Source organism: Capsicum annuum, chromosome 8 (assembly GCF_002878395.1).
Source record: "Capsicum annuum cultivar UCD-10X-F1 chromosome 8, UCD10Xv1.1, whole genome shotgun sequence".
Taxonomy (NCBI): Eukaryota; Viridiplantae; Streptophyta; class Magnoliopsida; order Solanales; family Solanaceae; genus Capsicum; species Capsicum annuum.
The window spans coordinates 165,693,408-165,710,996 of NC_061118.1; the positions used below are offsets into that span (position 1 = coordinate 165,693,408).

Here is a 17,589-nt window from a genome sequence, read left to right on the forward strand (position 1 = left end):
AGTTAGTTACACAGCTGTTTTTATAGAGTTAATTAAGGTTATAATGCATCATTAATTTCTAGATTAACAGTAATAACGCCTGGCAATCACTAAAATCCCAACACAAAAAAAAAAAAAAAAAAAAAAAAGACCATTTTTTTACATCATTATTTTTCCAAAGTCAAAATAGGCCCCTCATGCCATGAAATTAGGCAGGTTGTTGGTTCAGTTCACTCCAAAATACTGTACCAAATCACCTATTCCATTTTCATTATATCATTTCTCTAATTTGCCAAATCTCTATAGTTTTATGTTGTGCCTGATTTATCATATTGTAAATACTCATTCACGCTTGATGTTTATACTAAATGAAGCGATTTCACTCTAGCTGTTAAATTGAAAATACTCACGACTTGAACATGATTAAGTGATCAATATGTGTTTTGAACAATTTGACAGAAATATCGAGTGCGAGCAAGTTTTTCGGCAAATCATGAAAGATAAACACTAATTGGCCCAAGGCATCTGCTATAACAAGCTGAACCTAACTATAAACACTTTCATGCTGTTAATATTATAGCTAGAATCATACACATGAGAAATTGAGAAAAGTCAGAAGGGGGATGTGCTTTTATCTAACTTGTGAAAAAGTAGTAAGCACCATCTGAGGTTGACTACTCAAGAGACTTTTGAATCTTAATAGTGTATGATAATGTAATGGGACACAACTAGAAGCCACAATCACTTGAAAGGGCAATGATAGTGGAACACCGAAAGACACCTCATAAACTTTATACAGTGAAATGTTGAATCTATAATTACAAATACTTTTTAAGATTCAGTGGTTTAACATGGTCAAAACGACCAATTGATTTTTCTAGTTCATATGTCTATTCATCGGATTATTGCAAAATTCAACCTGATGTGACAAGACTATCATCAGTCTACATGCATTCACATAATTGTTCTTGTTGTATTCATATAGATATAGGTTCATATAGCGGCTCTCAACTTGTTTTGAATTGAGACGTAGATACAGTGGTGCTACTCTTCCTCTTAATATGATGGTTGTATGCAAACAGAAACTCTGATGGCAAAGAACAAGTATCCACTAGGCATACATTTTTTGCAAACACACTAGAGAAGGCACTCTATTGCATAGATGTGCAATTGGTATTGCTAAACATACACTTTGAAGAAAAGCCATTGCATGGACCAAATAAATGAGGCAAATCTATTGTTTAGATGTGCAATTCTTCATCCAATTTATAAAGTTAGCTTTGACTGTTAAAACTGTTTCCACAGAAATGTAACTAACCGAAGAATAATATAATGTTGAAAGAGTAAGTCAGCTTTGACTTATTTCCACTCAAGTATTTCCTTATTATCCCACTGGCGAAAAAAAAAAGGCAACAAAACTAATAAACTGGTCTCGTTTCTTTCTTGAGAATGTATAGAAAATAAATAAATTCAGCATAAACGATTACAAACAAGTCATCCAAGCCTTGAATTTTTTGATGATTTACAAAAATAGAAATGTCTAAGCGAAACCTGTTCAGAGAAAACCTATACGCACATTTCTTTTTTCTTTTTTTCCATAAGCAACTTATATGCAGAGTCTTCAAACAAGCATGTCAGAAGGTGGCCTCAGTAAGGTCGCGGAGGATATGTTCCAGGGTATGGACCTGATAAGAGTTATAAAGACGGAGAGTCAGATGCTATCGAGAAGTTAGTAAAAAGGAAAAAGAAGAAAATAATGTATTACAAGCATAGTTACCTGGAGGATAGGAATAGTCCTGTGTTGGTGGTGTATAAGAAGACACGGGAGGATATGATGAATGTGGTGGATAAGACGAGGGAGGATATCCGGAAGGTGGTGGATAAGCTGGAGGGTAAGCAGTTGGTTGAGGAGGAGGATAAGATGTGGATGGATATGCTGCTGAATGAGGCGGGTATGCAGGATACGGAGATGGTGTTTGATAAGTTGCTGCTGGTGGACAAGAAGCTACATGTGGTGGAGGAACGGAGTACATAGGTGTATGCAGCTGTGGTGCTGTGTATGCAGCTGTGTATGATGGAGCATAACTTGTTGCCGGCTTCTGGAAATATAAAGAGAAAACATGTCGAGGATATATTAGAAAGATGCGATCTCCTATCCAGATCAGAACGGAAGGGATTTGGGGGGTGGGGATGCTATAGATCGCAGTACTACTTACATTGGCGTTAGCATAGAACATTATGAGCCGAACTTCTCCCCCATGCCTGTAAAAGAAGGAATAAGTGTCAACATTTCTGTTCCTATCTATCAAATTCTTTTACATCCTCCTCAGTATATGTGGTGGAACTTCAATGAATCACAACTCCGAGAGCCAAACCGAAATGATAAAAAAAAATCCGCAGATGCAACACAAGTTCATCAGATAGTTTTAGAGAATCTCAAAGTTGAATTAATTGCTTATATAGATAGTTAGCGAGACCTACATGAAGGTCTCCATTAATCACAAGATTCGTAGTCATGAACAAAATTTCGGGCATAATTTCATGTACCTTGATAGCTAAACTAAGTGTATAAAATCAATAGAAGAAGTGCGACAGCAATGTTCTTCGCATGAAACATTGAGTCAAGTACTTCGCATGATAAAAAGAAAAATAAACAAGACAGAACAGTCAACCTCGTATATTCTTTTAAAGAGGTTTAATTACATCTTCCAGACCAACCAACAAAGTCAGCTTCCGAATTAGAAAGAAAAGAACCAGAGAAGGATGATGACTATCAAAGATGGCAATTGAATACCAACTAACTTAATCCACTCCCATCTTGCAGGGCTTGAAAAAGCAAAATAGTATGTTAATTGGCCCTTGTATTCTTTGACCTTGGCACAACTGACAACGCTTATTAAATTATTAGTAACAGTAAAAGTTAATGATCTGAAATAGGCAAACAGCAAGACTAACAAACAAACAACATACCCAGTGTATTCCCACAAGGTGGGCTTTGGCGTGGGTAGGGTGTACGCAGACCTAACTCCTAGCTTACAGAGGCAGAGAGGTTGTTTCCGAAAGACCCCCGCTCAAGAAATGTGCAAACAACAAGATTGATGGGATTATTTTCTGTAAGTTATTAGTTTAAGTTCTGATTTCCTTGGCATAGTACCAACAAGTGATAACTCACTTTGTTTAAATGCAACTACATGAGTGTCCTAGAGATCCTTCAGATTTCTCAAAGACTTGAGGATACTTGACGTTGATCACGGTAATGTGGCTTGTACCAATCTTCCATTGTTTAATTAAATCTCTTCTTTTTACCCATAACTAAGAATGTAGGTGTTCTGGGATTTCCTCTTCTCTACTTTAAAATGCAGCTCCTTCAGTGTGGGAGTTATTAGCAATAGATTTTTCGTTGTTATGACAGGAAAAATCATCTTAAGTATCTCTTACGAAAAGACTCTTATAAGGTTTGTCCATGTCCACATTTTACCATAAACAAATACCTAGATACTAAGCTTTCCGCGTTTTTTCAGACAACAACCTAAACATACTCTACACGTAATATCTTGACCACGACTACTACCATATTAAGTTCTTAAGCCTAAACCTTGCAGCTGCAACACCATCCTGAAGTGGTATGTGCAAGTTTGATAATAAAACTACAAGTTGTAGGCACTGTTATGCATACCTTTTAATATATGAAAAAAAAAAAAAAAAAACCTATGATTAGCTTTTCAAGAAATCTCTAGATGACAATTTCAGTGAAATCTTTTAAATTTGTATTTACTATGTTCAATCTATGCATTCCCCTTATTACATTAATCAATATGTATTTGAAAATTTTAAGAGGAAATCAATATAAGAGAGTTCAAAGTTGAAACTAATTATAGGAGATAATATTAAGCCTCATCAAAGAGAAATGTACCGGAAGTACTAATAATCTCATCACTATTGTAGGCATTGCATGCATGTTATGCATACAGTATACATGTATGCATACAGGCAACTTTGGGGTTCAAATATTTATGAATGTTAAAGCCAAGGGAAGTTCTACAGAGTGGTGGTTAGACCGGCTTTGTTGTATGGGGCAAAGTGTTGGCCTGTCAAGAAGGCCCACATCCAGGAGATGAAGGTGGCGAAGATGAGAATGCTTCGGTGGATGTGTGAGTGTATTAGGAAAGATAGGATTAGAAATGAGGTTATTCGAGATAAGGTGAGAGTGGCTTTGGTGGAAGCCAAGATGAGGAAAGCGAGGTTGAGATAGTTCGGTCATGATATGATGAGGAGGGAGAGGGGCACGGATGCCCCAGTCCGAAGATGTGAGAGGTTGGCTAGGATGGTTTCAAGCGAGGTAGAGGTAGACCGAAGAAATATTGGAGGGAGGTGATTAGAAATGACATGGAGCAGCTCCCGCTTACTTAGGACATCACCCTAGATAGGAAGCTGTGGAGGAGGCGGATTATGGTAGAAGGTTAGTATTAGTTTAGGATTTGTATTACTTGGTGTATCTTGTATATGGTAATTTGAATGTGTTGATTTCGATTGTATCTTGTCTTTTTATTATTCCTTGTCTAGATTGTTTTATTTTGAGCCGAGGATCTATTGAAAACGACCTCTCTATCTCACCTCTGAGTTAGTGGTATGGACTGCGTACACTTACCCTCCCCAGACCCCCATTTGGTGGGAATATACTAGGTATGTTGTTGTTAAATTCAAGGGAAGAAATCATAGTTATTCAATCCAGTTCAGGTGACAAAACGAAAGGGTAAGTGTGTTCCTCAGCTTACAAAAGCTTGAGTTTTTCAGCAAGAAAAAGCACTAATATACAAATTGCCGCTACCAAATAGGAACTAGTTTGCTGATAAATTTACCTGCCACTCTTGGTCTGAATTGGCCAAGCAGTATCATCGTATCCCGCTGAAAGAACTTTCTGTAGTTGAATCCTGGAATTAGCAAATTGAACAAAGATTAGTACTCTCTCTGAGACAAACTCCAAACAAAACATAACGAAGAAAACAGATGGAGAGAATTACTTTCCACTTCCGATAAAATCATCATGAGTAACGGTATTACTATTCCAAACCACAACATTTATCTCTGGCAATCCTTCAATGAGCGTAAACACAAACTTCTCTTGAAATGTGGGATTTTTGCCACCATCTACATATAATTCCAGACAAATCAATAATATAGGAGTCAACTTTCCAAAACTACAATACAAAATACTCCCTCCATCCATTTTTATTTGTTCAATATACTAAAAAATAGTTGATCGTCTTTGCTTGTGTGTCTATTTTACCCTGTAAAATACCATTGTTCATTTTCCATCATTTTGATGACTTATAATTAATAAGAATAATATAGTAAAATCATCATTTTAGTCATCACATTTGGACTTAACACGCTCATTAAGAAAATAACGATTGACATGACTATTTTACCACACTAGCCCTACGAATTTTAGTATCAGTTATTGGAAAGTAGTTTATTTCGTGTCAAATCAAACATGAAAAAGTAAAGATAGAGTGCGTGGATGAACGGCCGAGATAACAATATTTGAAGACATGATAAAAATCCACCAAAAAATAAAATTTCTGACTGCAGTAAAACGGTACATCATCAATGAACCAGAACTAAACTGTAACATTAATAGTAAAAAACAAGAGAACAGATATAGCCAAATCATGCCCAAAATAAAAGTTGCAAACCAAATCATAAACTTTCTGTCAACTAAAGCTTAATCTGAACCATCCTAGCAACAGCAACACTAAACAGTTTTTAAAATAGAGCAAAAAACACTCTTTATCCAATAACCCCTCTTTAAACTATAGCACCTTTTTCACTCCAAATTACAAAAAGAAACACTTTTTTTAAGTAGTCCCTCTTTAAACAATAGCACCTATTCACTCCAAATTACAAAAAGAACACTTTTTTCCAATAACCCCTCTTTAAACTATAGCACCTTTTCACTCCAAATTACAAAAGGAACACTTTCCGCCCTACAGGAACGGAGGGAGTAATTAACATAGTAAAGTTACGTTTTCGTTTGTTGTTTCTCAAGGATTTGCCAAATCAAACAAGGACAGAGGAAGTAACAAACAATTAAATGAGATAATTTTGTTTAAAAGAATCACCTGTGCAAGTACGAGTACGAAATTTGGTGCTACCATATTCAAGACAAACATAAGGATCTTGCCTTGAGATCCATTCCGTGTCCTTCAATTTATTGCAAGAAACCACTGCAAAATTTTGCCAAATACAAAAATCAATAAAGAATTCTACAAGGGGTAATTCATTTTTTATCATTAGAAAAAGGAAAGGAGAAAGTCTCAAATACCAGTGACTTCAAGAAGTTGGCCTTGGATACCAGATATCATCGACATGGAAGTAGCAGAACAACAAGAACTTAGGTTTACTTTTAACTTTTTTCTTTGAATTGGCCAATCAGAAAAATAAGATGAATTTATAGAGAAGGTCAGAAGGAAAACTAATTAAAAAAATATTAAATGAAATAATGCAAAGTCGCGGTTGACGAGGAGATAAGCGCTTGTGAAAAATGTTGAAAAGGCCAACGAAGTAAATAGTAGAAAAGTTCAAACTGATTTTGACACAAGTTAATTTCAACTATGCGTAGTAGATATTGATTATGTTGTTGCACAAGACTTTTAGGCGGCGAGGGTTAAGTCGTCGTTTGACGGACTATGTGCATTGCTCGATTCGATTTGATTTTATATGTTATTGATTTGATTTATCAATTTTTAATTTTTAACGGTTTAATTTCTGATTTAATCAATGAGAAAATACTTATAAAATAAAAATAGTAACAACTAACATAAAAAAAAATGAAATTTTAATTACCGCCAAAACCTACGCAATGCATTTTAGTTTATAAGAATCTTTAAATTTGAACTAAATGTTAGTTAGGAAAAAAATTGAATCATAATTGTTGGAAGTTATAAATGCTTTAAGTTTTTAATTACGATAATAGCCGAACTTTATATTGTGACTTTGTTATCCTAAATAAGTTAATAATTTGTGAATCACTGAATTATGAATTAGTAGTGCATATAATCTATATACATACACATATCTATATCTCTCTATATAGATATAAAGAGAATTAAATATATAACATAAATAAGGATAAAATAATAACTTAATGTATCTTTTTGGGTTATCGATTTAATCGATAACCTAATAAGCTAAAATCGATACCGAACTATTTATCTAATAAATTTTTTTTTATAAAATCAATAAAAAATTATTAATCTGATAATCTAATAATAATAACCCAATAATACTTTTATTGATTTGATTTATCAGTCAGTTCAATTTTTACGGCCTTAATAAGAACGGAACAGAAAAGCGTGTGGAGTTTACCAAGTCAGTGTGTTGGGACTTGGGACTATGTGTGTCTATCCGCGTGGCGGGTGATTTTGGGAGGGATGTCATTTGCCGAGTAGTAATAATAAGGAAATGGTACTCTTGAGTTCCTAGGCAGTTACTTTCTCTCCGTACCATTTTATTCGTAACATTATACATTAATTAGAGAAAAATAATTAATGATATGATTATTTTATTATAATATTTTTATAAATAATATTTATATTTTATTTTAGAGAAAAACAATTAATACTATGAACAAAAAAAATTATCTTGTCTTAATTAATGATAAATGAGAAGTAAAATGCGAAATCAAATTAGAAAATTTAAAACGAGTAAATGAAATGGAGGGAGAATTTTGGTAAATATGTCATACTACTACTAGGTAGCTACCTTACTCCCTTCATCCCTTCATTTGATTCGGACTTACGCCTTTATCACTGCTCTCTCTCCCTATGGTATTGGTTGAATCAAAATTGCAATTGGAAATACAAATTACACCCCCTCCTTTTCAATTTAATAAATATTTCACTTTTATTGAATTCCTTTAAAAGAACGCATTTTTTTTATATCCGGTAATTATGAAATACTGGCTGTTTGGTCCAGCTAGGAAAAGGCCAACAAAAAATACAGGTCAGCGGGAATGAAAAAGTTATTTGACAAATATAATTTGATAACCGAATTATTGGCAAATGCATTAAAGAACACATACTGAAAAGATTCATGTTGCTGCTAATCATATTTCTGAGCTGGGTATCACGTGCTTATTTGGGCTCATTTCTCTCTGCTATGAGAACACACCAATTAAAGCACCATCTATGCTAGTTCAGCCAACATTAATTTTGGTACTTAAATCAGTGTCTTTTTGACAACACTCCAAATGCCTCCACTGCCTTACAGAAAAGGGGGCAGATTCTTTTTGAGTCATGGAAAGCAGTGTAAAGTATATTTGATATGTTCTATAACAATTTTCAGAACGTATTGCAAATATAACACAATTTCAACGCAAGGTATCTGCGGCATAGCTTTACGAAACTGATAATCAAATGCTAAGCCATGAACCAAGAAAATGACAACATCCAACAAGCTAGACCCTAACACCCGCAAGCTATTATGTACACCTTGATGAATTTGCACACCAGACCTTTCAGTCACTTTCATAATCCTCTTCATCACCAAATGAGAAAACAGATGCATCGGCTGCCATTACCTTGAAATCACTCACTCCGCCACCCGGATTGGACACATCAACACTAGATGTAGCACTGACTGGGGCATCTTTTTTGGGCTCATTGTATACAGAGCTTGTGTCTCCCAATGAGACTTGTCCTGTCTTATGCGTCAAGCTTGATAATTTATGTGAATCGTCATTGTTCTTGGATACAGGGGGTTTTGCATCCGCAGGAGCACTAGCATCAGAAGCAGCTTTAGTTTTGCCAGCTTTTGCCATTCCCGTTTCCTCAGACTCATTGTCTGAGAACACATCGTCCTTGTCATTGTTTCCAGGGTGTTGGCTCATGTTACTTCCTTCCGCAGGCTCACCGCCTAAGGTAGGATTAGACCCTGGGGCAGGATTAGCACTTGAATTGTCAGCTGCTTCTTTGGTGGCAGTTTCTGATTGAGGTCGAGCAGGCAAGGCAGCATCATAGTCTGCAAGGACTACTTCCACTTGGAAACCAGGTGATGGCAATTTTCTCTGCACAATAAGGCCAGGATATAGCACAATTATGAAATGAAGACACCATGTATTAGACAGATAAAAGAAGTGCTCTAAATTGTTTAGAAGTTCTCTAGTATTACACGCCAATGGCACGTACAGCAACCATTTATATTGGAACATTCCACTGAGTCGACTAAGAAATTACCTTGTCAAAACCATCAAGATCACTTGTGTTCAGGACTTTCCTGTTCTCTATCATTGTTGTATTCAGCCAACTGAAAGATCAAAAGAGGAATATAAGTTCCAAATTAGGAGCCTTTGCTACCTCCTGTGTCTTGCTAAGCAGTGGGTATCGAATCTGGTTAATCAAACAGAGGGTCTCACATAAATATACTTCCTTCTCCCATATATTGATGAGAGCTCGAAGTTATTCCCTAAAACTTATATCAGTGAGTACTTACTCTAATAAAAGCAAATTATCTCGAAGTCCTAATTTCGCATTATTGTTTTTCCACTAAACTTTCTAAATAATTTTACTGCTTAAAGGTGCATAAAAGCACCACTATATGTAAACTAGACAACTTGGGAGTTCAACTAATCTGGGTTTTCACGGTCACAAGATATAGGACTGGGAAATTTTTAAACTTAATTACATCCTTGACATAAATATAAATTATATGTAAATATTATTTTGCTTGAAATGTTCTTATTATATTCATGACCACTATTTTAACAGACTAGTTTAGCCGCACGTGTAACTTTTGATTATTTAAAATTGAACGATTTTATCTATTACGAAGGTTTTTAATGAAGTGCAAAAAGTTCAAAACATATATTTTATTGTAAGCACATATATTTTTTACCACCAGAAGTTTCAAGTAGTTAATGGATTTAATATATTGTAGATGTAGATTTATACACTTTTTAAATCTTCTTAAATCAAATTTAGTTGATTAAGAATTCTTAAACTAAAGAAAAAAGTACTAGTAGTCATTAATTTTGATGACTTCTAATAAAGAAAGATTTTACTATAAATATATTTAATTAATTTTCAACTCTTAAATATTAGGAAAAAATAGTGAAAAGACGATTTTGTCTAAAGTAAAGACTTTTAATGAAGGGCAAAAAGTTCAAACAACATTTCTAAGGCCCTTCACCCTTTTAATATATTATATAGATAGATAGATTATATAGATCAAAGACAAGTACTTCCATCCCATTATGGGAGTACTAGTAGACGAAACTTAATGAAGCCATAGTTAACAAGTTCGGCTGATAGGAAAAAGAAAACACAGTAAAATTTGTAAAAGTTGTATCGAATTATTTCTATCACAGCGTGTACAAGAGGCATAAAGGACGTAATTCAGCAATCTATAGTGCATTATACATAAGAGAAGAAAGGGAAATCTGGTCATAGCATATCTTTTTACAAGAACCAAGAGCGGCCAGGGGTCACAATGGAAATGTAAGGGTCATAAGAATTATTTTATACGAAGATAATGGTCCATGAAGCACAAAAGAAGGGTGTCTAAGTATGCAATTTTCCCTCAAACTCTTTATATTAGTAATTTTACCAGTAAAAGTCTCCTTGACGGTCATGGAAATGAATTTTGAAATCCCCTGCTAATTCTGCAACACCAGGCTCGCCTGGAAGAGCAAAAACCACTACCCCTTTCTTTGGTGCATTGAACCAAAAATCCTCGGGCTGCAGAGGAAAACATAATAACAATAATAATGACAGAAACAAAGATTATGAATTGAACAATTGTAAAGGTTATGTGATACCTTTGTTAGGACGAGCTTTTGTGCAGCAAATAAAGTGGTATAAATTATAAGGCATACTTTTTAACGTCCTTAAGTATACAGGTGCACGTGAAAAAGAGAAACAAGCTACATTACTACCTCCTGGCTATCAGAAATTAATACTGCAGGTTCAACCCCTCATTAAGAATCCATACTAGTATGGATATCAATGCTGTAGCAGTTTATGAATATGTCACAGCATGACATGACACATTAACTAAACCTACCGATAGATCCTTGGTTCTTGGATGTTTTTTGGATGAAAAGAGAACACCTGCAGATAAATAATCCACCAATGAGAAACCTTCATGAAGAAAACACACAGCAGAAATTATAATATAAGAAGGGGTGTTAAACAAAACTCCATAACTGTTTAGCACAATATGAGGAAAAATCTGTGTAACACGTGGGCATCTCACAATTTGTTCAGCCAGACATTTTAGACTCCAATATGGATATAATGCCAAAGTAACTCATTCCAATTATGTCAGGTTAACAATAGCAGATAGATCATCTACTGCATTGACATTGGGTGTGAATGTCTCTTTCTAGAAGTAAAATTTTAATTTAAACAATAATCCAGAAAAAGGATGCAGGTTACCATTATGATCAGATACTGTGATAGAAGGTCTTATCCAATAAGGGCACCTATGGAGGCGAAATCCTCTGAGCATGCACCTGTAAGAACGCCAATGACAATGACTAAACTTAGATCCTTTCTCAGTGACCACACCTCTCTTGCAATTATATCAGTGTGAAAATCTGAAGGTGCATTTGAAGAAAGAAGGATCAAGGAATGTACCTGCGTCCAGGCTGGTTTTCTCCATTAAAGTACATTAAGACGCGTTCAAAATACTTGACATATCTCTAACAGCAAAAAAGGCACTACATTTGTCAGTTTACTATTGGAGGAGAATGGAGATTTAAAAAGAGTAATGTTTTAACATACAATCTGGCTCGGCAGGACCAGTCCTTTTCCATCTACGCATCTCTTTTGATTGTAGTAATCCATAGACTCCTCCGCTGTAGGAAAGAACTGCAAGAAGAGCATAACTGAACTGTCATAAAACTGAACATAAGATCCCATAAAAATCTGACAACTTACGAATCAAATGACCCCCAAAAAACCCTACCTTCAAGTATAGAAGAAGACTAGAGATCATCAAACCAGTTCTTGCCATTCCCGCCTTACAATGCACAACCACAACATTTTCAATATCCTCCTTCAACCATGAGTATGCACTTTGACAAAACGATATAATGAGTTGAATAGGAGGGCAGTTATGATCATCAAATGGGAAACAAGCAACCTGTACATGAAAAGAAAAATGAATCAAGAAACTTCGAAGTCAGCATTACATAGTTATGGGAGTGGGATTTTTGTTGGTTTAATCAGTTGCGTTTGCTCAAAGAGTAGCCAACAACAACAACGAAAAAAAAAAAAGTGTATTCCCACCAAGAGGGGTCTGGTAAAACGTACGCAGTTCATACCGCTACCTCCGAAGAAGTAGAGAGGTTGTTTCCGATAGACCCCCGGCTCAAGATAAAGAATAGTTAACAAGGTCATAGTAATACATGAAACAGGATGGGTGGCATAACCGAAATAAGAAATAATAAAAATATAAATAAGAGACACGAAAATAAGAGCAATACAAAAATAAGAAATAAGAAAAGGACACCCACCTAGTAGTAGCATACACTAGCAGCTCCTACCAATGGACATAGTCCTAGAATTACTAACCCGGCTACACGAAAGCTCCTTAACTACTAGTTACAACCCACACACGCACTAGCCTTCAACCCTTATCTGCGACCTCCACACCTTCCTATCTGGGGTCATGTCCTCATACTGTAACAGCTCCATGTCATGTCTAATCACCTCTCTCCAGTATTTCTTCGGCCTACCTCTACTCCTCCTGAAACCATCCAAAGCTAGCCTCTCACACCTACGAACTGGGGCATCCGTGCCACTCTTCATCACATGCCCAAACAATCTCAACCTTCCTTACCGCATCTTGTCTTCCAACGAAGCCACTCCCACCTTCTCCCGGATAATCTCATTCCTAACTCTATCCCCTCTAGTAAGTCCACACATCCAACGCAACATTCTCATTTCCGCTACCTTCAATTTTTGAATGTGGGAGTTCTTAACTGGCCAACACTCCGCACCATACAGCATGGCCGGACGGACTGCCACTCTGTAGAACTTGCCTTTAAGCTTTAAGGGACCAAGCAGATTAGTCTGGCATAGTTTGGTGGGCTTACTTTGACCGTTTACCCAGTTTGTCGCAAACGACACTAAGCAAACTTTCCAAAAGCTATACATCTTTTATACACTATACCTCATTTAGAAAACATAAAATGACATAAAGATTCGTTTACCAACTTGCATCAAGCTCTGACTAACAATAAGGGGCTCAACACTTCATCTATCAGTAGATAACTTTCAGGAATTGCCTAAAATTACCAACTTGAATCAAGCTCCGACTAACAATAAGGGCCTCAACTCTTCACCTATCAGTAGATAACTTTCAGGAATTGCCTTGAATTAAAAGGAATTTAATCTTTCGGAAGTTTGAACAATAACAATAGGAGTCCGTCAACTGAAAAATTTTAGTAGACGTTGTGAACAGTTTCACTATGTACTAGCATAACAATATCCCTAAACATCCCACTATGTGTATGTTGGGTATGTTGCTATTCTACTTATCCGAGGCACGTACATCAAGGCATATCATCTATAAAAAGCTGATTATTAAAGTTAGGAATAGCCATTTAAAGCAGTGACCTTATTGATCTTAGACGTATATTAGAAAATTACTAAGTCCACCGCCATCATTCACTCTCTCAATTATCTCCCTTCTATATCACACAATCGAAATGGAAATAAGACTAAAATTACATGCCATACTAACAGTAGCTCCTGAAACAAAAAAAGAAAAAAAAAAAAAAGTTAGCTGTTTGGTTGTACTTATACCTGTGAGTTAATCTAATAGGATGTAATATTTTGAACTTTGAGTTGTTCATATCAATTTGGAACTTCGTGAACTGCGGGAAACGTGTTGTTTAAAATAGTTGTTTAGAATGCAACTGGAGTGTAATTTACAATCCCCATCTTCTTCCTCAAAAAATTTATAATTCTCATCTTCACTACAGCATTCAAGGAGAACAAAGGTAGGGTATATACCAATTTAGGTGCAACATGCAAATGAGACCAAGGAAAATAAACAGGAAAAAAATAGAGAAGTTGATGAAAGAATAGGAACACACCTTCCCCTCAAATAGAGAAGCATCATACAATCTTTCAGAACAAAGATTGTATACTTTGTATTTGTCCTGCAAGACCAAAGTGAATGAATATGAAGAGCATTTCAAAATATATAAAATAAAAGGATAAGTGAAATTCCAGAAACTGGCCACAATGAAATTGAAATAGACTTCACACGAGATCTCGAATTGATTACCTTATGATGAGTTTCAAAGAATTTAATTACTTCTTCCATGTGGTTTCTGTAGAACCCCTGGATATCAAATTTCATGCAATCAAACTAGGAATGATCACACAACATGATAATCATTTGACTTCAAGCAGTGAAGAATAAAGCATCCTGACCTCGACATAGCCAAAAAGACCAGAGCTCATGTCACCAGCAGGGAAGCCCATGGCAATTATATTCTCTGTTATGTAGGTCAAGTCCAAATCAAATCCTCCTTCCTAATAAGAGGATACAGCAACGTCAATATATGAAGATAGAAATATTTTTCATAAAAATTTGTGTGACTACAACATCAATTAAAAGCTCAACGTAGAGAGAGGATAACTTTTATTTATAGAGTTATATAAGTCTTCACCACACCTCTTCATGTGAGAGTTGGCAGTGTTCTAACCTACAAGCTACATACAGATGCCTTGCAAATAGAGGGAGGATCAACATTATTCCTTCCAAGTATAACGAAGCCGAACATTGACACTACACTTTTTTTCAGAAGCAAACCATGTTCATGCCAATGCAGTCTGCATTGGACTTGCAACAGCCCAAACTCCGACGAGCATTGAACCAACTCTCACACAGTAAGGTAGCAAATAAGTGTCTTACATTTTTTTCAAATTCCATGATACAGATGCAAGTTGATAGAGATAGAGGATTAAAATACAAGAAACCAAAAAGTTCAAACAAGTGTGATTGAATTAAACCAATCAAATTAAGAATACAAACCACAATGGTTCTTCGTAGTACGAAGAGAGGCAAACAACGGTATTGAAGTATTAAAAGCAGTCGATGATCTCCTTGTATGAAAAAGTAATAAGAATTGAGAAGAGAATACCTGAAGCATTAACAAAAATAAAAAACTTACCTGGTATCTTCTCTTATTCTGGGATACAACTTGTCGTGCTTTAACCTGCACAGCCTTCACTGCGTTCTTTGAAGAGTCAACCAATCCTTTGGTGAATGTTCCAATAAAAGTGGTTGGCGATGTTGACGTTCCATCAGGATGTTCGTCTGTAGGAGATTTAGGGGACAGACGCATTCCAAGCCCACCAGTGAAACGAGCAAAGGTTGATTTGGAAGCATTTTCGGATAATTGTTCATCTTGGGACCCAGTGAATGGTTGTGGAATTTTTAAATTTTTGGCCCATGAAGAGATGCCTGAAGTAGAGAGCTTCGAAGGCACCTCCTCTGTTGACTGAACTGGTGCAGAGACCACTTCAGTAGACCTTGCTACATTTGATGTTGTAACAGGCTGTGAATTTGATACATCAGCAGATCCTGAATCCATTACTCCAGGCCAAATTTCTTTACTGCAATGACAGAATATCAACAAAACATGGACTGGAATACCTCACAGCTTACGCGGGGTTCATCAGGAAGCTGCATAGAAAAAATGCCCATGTTTATACACATTAAACGATACAAACATTTAGGCATGTGCACATTTTTTCATGAATCAAGTCCATTTATTAAACACCATTAAGGTGTTACGTTTTCAGAATAAATATATTAAGTTAAACGATCGAAAAATCAAGCAAGCTATCACAACACACTGGATTTTTCTATATACCATACATCTATGTACATCATGAACATATATTTGTGCTCATGCTCATCTGCATATGTGCTAGTGAGTTTGTGGTACTATAGACTCCTGCATACAAAAGTATGCTAGACATGAGACATCATGGTGCTCAACCCAACTTCATTAAAGCACTAGGCCACAACCTTGGGTGCAAGTGATTGTCAAATAATGGCCCATTGAAGAAGACCTTTCTCTCTAGTTCTAAAATAATGGCCCGCTGAAGAAGACCTTTTTCTCTAGTTCCAAGGCATATAAATAAGAACAATAATACAAGGGAAAACAACACAAATCCCGACAGTTTGAAGCTTAATCACAGAAAAAATCCAACATTTTGCATAATTACTGGAAATCCCGATTTTAGGTCTGTCGAGATACATAACTAGCTCCAGAAACATCCAACAAAGATACATTTTTTCTTTGGTAAAGATACATAATTAGCTCCCGCTACATTTTTTTAAAATTTTGAATCTGTCAAGATACATAATAATTAGCTCCCGGATACATCCAATGAAGATGCATAATTAGTTGTAATTTTTGTAATTACTTTGTAGGGGTGGGAATTTGTATAAATATGGTAATTTAAGGTGTATATTTATGTTATTTTTCCGTAATACAAACTTATTCTTTTACTTACGGGTACAATATATTTTGTAAATGCGAATTATCTATACATTACGTGGAATAGACCTTTGTGTTCCGGGCCTTCCCCGGACCTGCGCACAGTAGGAGCTTTAGTGGATCAGGCTGCCCTTTTCTAATTATCTGTACAACGAATACCAGAACTATACAGTACTTCATTGCCACAATACAGAAACAATCAGTGATCTGGAAACTACTATTAAGTCAACTAGCAAAAAATCCAAAACTAATTCTACTCCACCGATCCACAATATTCAACAAATTGAAAAAATAGTGAGCAACAAAATTGAACATAGAATAAAGCACATCAGATGCTTAACTCAGAGAAGTGGAACAACGACTGGAGAAGGTTCCTCGACTGCGTCGTATTTCTAACAGCAAATAGAAATAGAACAGCTTGAAATCGGAGCCAACGGCGGCGATAGGCTTTGTACGGCGGCGTTTTGTTTCGTCTTATTAGTCTCGTCTCTATCGTGAAGAAAAAATTGAGAGACTATTTTGACAGATCGAAACAAATCCAATCAACTTTGCTATATTTATCCATAGGTCCTTGTACTTTCGGTTATTTTCACTCTAACCCATTACGTTACGTCGTTGCTTGTCTAAACATCTGAAATTTGGCACTTTGTTCCCAAAAGCTCCCACCCTCCTCGTTACTTTTCACTACGGATAATATTGTCCTTTTAATTACGAGTAGTGAAAGAGAAAAAAAGACAACTTGAGATTGTTGGGAATAGGGGTGGGCGTAAATATCAAAAAATTAAAATATCAAATAGAATTGAATTATTTTAATTTTTCAATTTCGGTTTTTAGATTATTCGATTCGGTTTTGATTTATTTTTTAATAAATTTTATATTGGTTCTGTTTTCGATTTTTAGGTTGACATAATTCGATTTTTGGTTTAAACCAAAATAAATCAAAGTTTTTAATATACTTTTCTTTATTATTATTATTATATATATATATAATATATTTATTATTTAATATTTATAATATATAAGCTCATAAGCTATTAACCTTTAGCTACAACTCACTACTGCCTACAACCCAGAGCCCCAAA

The 17,589-nt window shown here is 35.6% G+C and overlaps 2 protein-coding genes across 3 annotated transcripts; both read right to left on the reverse strand.

The window, feature by feature from the left end:
• Positions 1 to 1,398: 1,398 nt before the first annotated feature.
• LOC107840238 (protein SRC2 homolog) lies at positions 1,399 to 6,594 on the reverse strand. The gene is made up of 7 exons (XM_016684040.2): positions 6,305 to 6,594; positions 6,102 to 6,206; positions 5,001 to 5,127; positions 4,839 to 4,910; positions 2,196 to 2,241; positions 1,757 to 2,078; positions 1,399 to 1,664 (listed from the first exon to the last, which is right to left on the reverse strand). The coding sequence occupies exons 1-7, from the start codon at positions 6,348 to 6,350 to the stop codon at positions 1,627 to 1,629; spliced, it is 756 nt and encodes a 251-aa protein (XP_016539526.2). The 5' UTR covers positions 6,351 to 6,594; the 3' UTR covers positions 1,399 to 1,626.
• A 1,672-nt stretch (positions 6,595 to 8,266) lies between these two features.
• On the reverse strand, positions 8,267 to 17,039 carry LOC107840239 (phosphatidylinositol 3,4,5-trisphosphate 3-phosphatase and protein-tyrosine-phosphatase PTEN2A). 2 transcript variants are annotated; one of them, XM_016684041.2, is made up of 13 exons: positions 16,848 to 17,039; positions 15,170 to 15,684; positions 14,427 to 14,528; positions 14,278 to 14,334; positions 14,084 to 14,149; positions 11,947 to 12,123; positions 11,763 to 11,849; positions 11,616 to 11,680; positions 11,415 to 11,491; positions 11,041 to 11,087; positions 10,585 to 10,715; positions 9,216 to 9,285; positions 8,267 to 9,046 (listed from the first exon to the last, which is right to left on the reverse strand). In XM_016684041.2, exons 2-13 carry the CDS (start codon positions 15,590 to 15,592, stop codon positions 8,498 to 8,500), a joined length of 1,851 nt encoding a protein of 616 aa, XP_016539527.1. In that variant the 5' UTR covers positions 15,593 to 15,684; positions 16,848 to 17,039; the 3' UTR covers positions 8,267 to 8,497. The 2 variants fall into 2 exon arrangements, with proteins under 2 accessions (XP_016539527.1, XP_016539528.1); XM_016684042.2 differs by having other exon boundaries at positions 16,577 to 17,039.
• Positions 17,040 to 17,589: the final 550 nt, after the last annotated feature.

Coding starts and splice junctions, on each gene's coding strand:
- LOC107840238 (XM_016684040.2), bottom strand. CDS start 6,350: ATGTCGATGATATCTGGTATCCAAGGCCAACTTCTTGAAGTCACTG. Junction 4,911..5,000: donor GATTTTATCGGAAGTGGAAA/GTAATTCTCTCC, acceptor TGCTAATTCCAG/GATTCAACTACAGAAAGTTC. Junction 2,079..2,195: donor TGTTCTATGCTAACGCCAAT/GTAAGTAGTACT, acceptor TTATATTTCCAG/AAGCCGGCAACAAGTTATGC.
- LOC107840239 (XM_016684041.2), bottom strand. CDS start 15,592: ATGGATTCAGGATCTGCTGATGTATCAAATTCACAGCCTGTTACAACA. Junction 11,850..11,946: donor GTCTTCTTCTATACTTGAAG/GTAGGGTTTTTT, acceptor CTCTTCTTGCAG/TTCTTTCCTACAGCGGAGGA. Junction 11,492..11,615: donor GAAAACCAGCCTGGACGCAG/GTACATTCCTTG, acceptor GCGTTCTTACAG/GTGCATGCTCAGAGGATTTC.